At 46.7% G+C, this 4,792-nt stretch overlaps 1 protein-coding gene across 1 annotated transcript; it reads right to left on the reverse strand.

The window, feature by feature from the left end:
* Window positions 1–595: 595 nt before the first annotated feature.
* Window positions 596–1,752, reverse strand: LOC143112641 (claudin-4-like). The gene has a single exon (XM_076274919.1). It carries the CDS (start codon window positions 1,750–1,752, stop codon window positions 682–684), a length of 1,071 nt encoding a protein of 356 aa, XP_076131034.1. The 3' UTR covers window positions 596–681.
* Window positions 1,753–4,792: the final 3,040 nt, after the last annotated feature.

Genomic DNA, 4,792 nt, shown 5'->3' on the forward strand with positions numbered 1-4,792 from the left:
TATTAGCTCGTTCTCTGTCAAACCGGTTTCACCACAGATGCTCTTTCACTTTGCTAAAAGCCATAATTGAGAACGATACCAGGAAGAAAGTGGGAGAGGGTATCGATGTAACGGACTAGCAAGCCCCTCAATATAATACTACAAAATAGCATGACACATAGATAATATCAAATTATGAAGACATATTGAACTCTTATTCATTGATTGATATTGATTGTCATTGTGCTCCTCAGTTTGATTGATTGTGCTCCTCGGGCAAATGAAATAAAAATAGATACAATGTGTAAAAGATATATCTAGAAATGTATAAACTTTTATTTGGATAACATCAAAATGAACATTCAAATAGCTGCAGGATAACATTTCAGAACACATTTTCTAAGAACTATTTCAGGATCACATTTCAATAACTGAAAAAGTAATAACATCAAGATCACAATTCACATTCATTTTTTTACACATCAAAGAACACACGAGCACTGTGAAATTACATCAATTATCTTTCCTTCATTTTACTAGACATACATTTGAACATTAAGAAAAACATATACATTTCAACAGCTTCATTTTAAATATATATTTTCACTCGATCCAAATCCAGTGCAAAGTGCACAACTGATCCAATCAGGGTGATTTTAACTAGAATATAATGTGGCAGTGCCTTGAAGAAAATGCTGTCAGTCAGATGTAAGTCTTTGTAGGAGTCATTGGTGGCTCATCTGTGAATGGAGCTGTGTCATTGAGCTGGGACTTGGTCAGAGACTCCACACTCTTAGTGGACTCGGCCCTCTGCAGCTGGGACTTGGTGGAGGGCCCCTCACTCACCTCGGACTGGGGTGACATAGGCCTAGGGAGCTGGGACTTGGTGGAGGGCCCCTCACTCACCTCGGACTGGGGTGACATAGGCCTAGGGAGCTGGGACTTGGTGGAGGGCCCCTCACTCACCTCGGACTGGGGTGACATAGGCCTAGGGAGCTGGGACTTGGTGGAGGGCGCTTTGCTGTAGTTGGACCCCACGGAGGGTGCATGGCAGGGGAGCTTCGCCATTGTGATGGGCTGCCTGCCCCACTGGCTGCCCTCTGGGAGGGAGCGGACGGACGGGCCTGGGGTGTGTCTGGAGCTGCCGTTAACGGATGAGCGCACAAGGACGTACTTCACGGCGGGCGTGTTGTCCTCGGAGGGCTTCCGAGAGCAGGCCGAGCTGCAGAACATTCCCCCCGCCAGGAAGAAGAGGATGGAAGCCCCCCACCCGATGTACACTGCAGCCCCGAGTTCTCGACGCTGAGAGTCTGACATCTGGGGGTTATAGAATTTCTGCACCTCCGCCCCAGCGGTCCATGACACCGGGATGATGCACAGGACCGCGGCGACGATCAGCGCCACTCCGGCGGCGAGCAACACCCGGGCCTTGAGCCTGTCCTGGCCGTCCAGGAAGCGGGTGCACTTGCCCCCGACAAAGGCGAGCAGGAGTCCGCCGCTGGCCATGAGCAAGGCGAAAACCATTAGTGCCCGGGCGGCCTGCAGGTCGGTGCCCAGCTCCAGCATGGACTCGTACGGCTTGCACATGACATACCCGGTGCTCTGCGCCACGCATGTCATCCAGATGCCCTCCCAGATGACCTCGGAGGTGACTATGGTGGTGCCCACGTAGGCCGTCACCCGCCACATGGGCAGAATACATGTGAGCAGCGCACCCGCCCAGCCCAGCAGTGCCAGCGAGCTCGCCAGCATCTGCATGCCCAGGGAGGCCATGGTTCCCACGGAAACGGCTCGCTGCGACAAACACACCCTCCTCTTTGTTGTCCTGCTCAGTAGCTTCACTCAGGTAGTGTTGTCCTTGGACTCCCACTCTCCAGTAGACTCTTAGAAACGTTGCTGTTGTTTTCAACAACAACTATTCTCACCTACCTTAGTGGTACCTGTTCAGCCCTAGCCCTGTGAACACCTGTTCGGTGTATCCATCTTCCCCTCTCTTGCGCGCGTCTCTGACTAACCTCCTGTTTACCACTACCTCTGCATGTTGGCTCGTGCTCGCTACTTCATGGCCTGAGATCCTCTTAGGTGACCGAGATGAGAGGTGGAAAACTGAAAAACAGAGAGAGAGAGAAAAGGAGGTGTGATCTAGGCTGGAGACCACTCCCCCCATTTGTTATAAACTACACCATACCAGCTCAACAGGATTCTTCTCTAGCAAGAAGACACCGTGGGTGTGGCAAAAGGATGGCAAATGCAGACAATGGCAGGAGAAAACACAAATACATCTCCTACGTACCTCCTTTTGAGTAGTTGAAGCTAATCACATTTTGAATACAGATATATTGGGTTTTAAACTAAAGATTTTTAACATGATCAACATGATCCAGAAGTTTAACCTATGACGTGCATCCATCAAGGATTTTCCGATTTGGTTCTTGTAAACCTTTGAGAATATAAAAACTGTAACTTAGTTTTATATTTTTTTTTTTGTTCTAAATTTGCGCCACCAACACGTGCAAACGTGAACACGCTGTGCATTGTTCAGAAGCAAATGTGGGGATTTTTATTCACAGTAGTCAATGTATTCACATATTTCACAACGTCAATGTTAATTTTGGATGCAACCAAGTCCATACAGAGAGGGCATACAAGATCTGTTTGCATTGCATCATTTTCTTTTTTTAACGGCTCCACCTCATGTAGGCAAGCATATCAAGTAGTAGGCCTCATGAATATCTGGATGATACAATTATGGGCTACTCGAACTGTATACAGTAAATTAGAGATAGGTAGTTAGGTCTTAGAATCTGTGCCAGTGCGTGTCGCAGGTCATCTCTCCCCCGAGCAAGAGGTGGAAGCCGGACACCCAGCCCAGGTAGATAGAGGCCCCCTCGCCCCTCTTTTGTGGCCTTGGGGTTATAGAAGCTGTTGTTGATGATGTAAGCTGACCAGCTTATGGACATGATGCACATCAGCCCGGCCACTATGAACAAGATCCCTGCAAAGGGGCTCAACAGACCGCCGATCGCTCTCCTATTCCATTGGCAGAAGTCACGTATGGCCTCCACACTGACGACGAAGGAGAGCAACAGCAGGGAGTGAACCAGCCGCAGGTCCTCGGGGGGAGCCAGGAAATAGTCGCATTTCTCATACATGGTGTTCTGAGACCCGACGCACCTTAACCACAGGCCCCGCCTCAGGATTTGGGAGCTTACAATGTTGTTCCCATGAAATGTTGTCACCTCCCACGCTGGTAGCAAGTAGGCCATAATTTTGCCCCCGAAGTCAATGACCGCTAGCAAGAGGCCCAGGAGCTGTTTGCCTGCCCTTGTCAAGCACAAGAAATATATCAAAGCAACAAAGAGGAAAAGACCAACAAAATTACAATGTAAGCCATTTTGCCGTGGTGTAGCACCCTCCGTTTACTCCGAACTCCAATTGAGTATGACCAACTTTTTAGTTGTGCAGCAGGTGGGGAGTGAGAGAGAGAGACTGAATATATTATTGTGTGTGTGTTCAGGTTTCCTCTTTTGACTGGATTGCTTTTTTTATGCTCTGTGAGGTAGAGAGAGATGGGCAGACTGACTAAATGACCACAGGTGAAGAAGGTTTAAATGTAAAGGAATTTTACATTTGTAACTGTAAAAATGATTTGTGATTTACCCTGTAACAAAAAAATAACACGAAGGATTTTAAGTATTACTCCTTCACTTACAAATATATTCCACAGGTATTAAACCTTCCACAGTTGCTGTCTTTCAATTACGAAACTGTTCTGCCATTACGAATATCTGCCGCTCGCACATAGCCTGGCGAGCCAGACCCACATTAAAATGTAGGGTCTGGGCACTCACCGTTCGCAGTGCTCAGTCCGAGGGGCGGGATAATCAGTTGTCTTTCAAATTCCCTCTGCACGCAATAGGACAGCGGCATCGATATGAGTCCCATGCGTTTTCCACTGGTTTCCACCAGCGGAGCTAGTTGGCTAGTTAAAACGTTTGCCAACATAATAAAAGCTTAACTCGTGTCACACTGTTTGCCAGCAGCAACATCCATCTTATTTGTTTTGAAGTAGCAGGGAATTCAAGCCAACTCTGCCATCAATCATTATGTTAAGCCCACCTAACGAGTCTATACACAATTTCAATGGCCTGATTAAGTTTCGATTTCTGGAGCTCACAAGCCAACGGAGAGTTGCTAGACTAGCCCTGGCTGCCGCTAGGGGCGCGTCTAGATTTCTAGGCTAGCTCGCACAAGTATTTTCTGCAAGTATAGCCTACTAATACTTTTGAGACTGTTCTGGCACTTCCTGTTGAATAGCCAATGGCGATGCTCAGGTTTGGCTAGCCAATCAGTGGGGTATACTACGAATCTCGATTAGTGGGTTAGCGAGGTATGTTGCGCTTAAAGCCAGGCTATGCTGTGACATGAAAGTGGATCTGTTTTAGTGTCGCTATATCACCATGGCAGTGGCGATTCTAGACATTTTTAACAAGGGTGGCCCTAGTGGGGCACTGATTAATTCAAGGGTGGCATCAGGAAAAACATCCAGATAAATAGAAACAGGCTCAAGATGTTAAATTAACACAAATACATTAGGAAAACCATGCACCAAACACCATACTCATCAATTGAAGGACAAAGACCATACTCTCACATAATATTTTATTTGTATTTGCATTGAATACAATGCAAATACAAATAAACAAACATATTAAATCTAAGTTGTCTATCAATGGGTTATGCTGAGCTAAAACAAATTCCATCATGGGGACATTAAAATATATTTTATTATATTATATGGCTATCTATGGCC

The sequence above is a fragment of the Alosa pseudoharengus genome, unplaced genomic scaffold (genome assembly GCF_046254945.1).
Source record: "Alosa pseudoharengus isolate Yale_2024_CS ecotype anadromous, Long Island Sound unplaced genomic scaffold, YU_APseudo_1.1 YU_APseudo_1.1_scf_8, whole genome shotgun sequence".
NCBI classification, from domain to species: Eukaryota; Metazoa; Chordata; class Actinopteri; order Clupeiformes; family Clupeidae; genus Alosa; species Alosa pseudoharengus.

Bases quoted from the DNA above. Each gene is read 5' to 3' on its own strand.
- LOC143112641 (XM_076274919.1), bottom strand. From the start codon at position 1,752: ATGGCCTCCCTGGGCATGCAGATGCTGGCGAGCTCGCTGGCACTGCTG.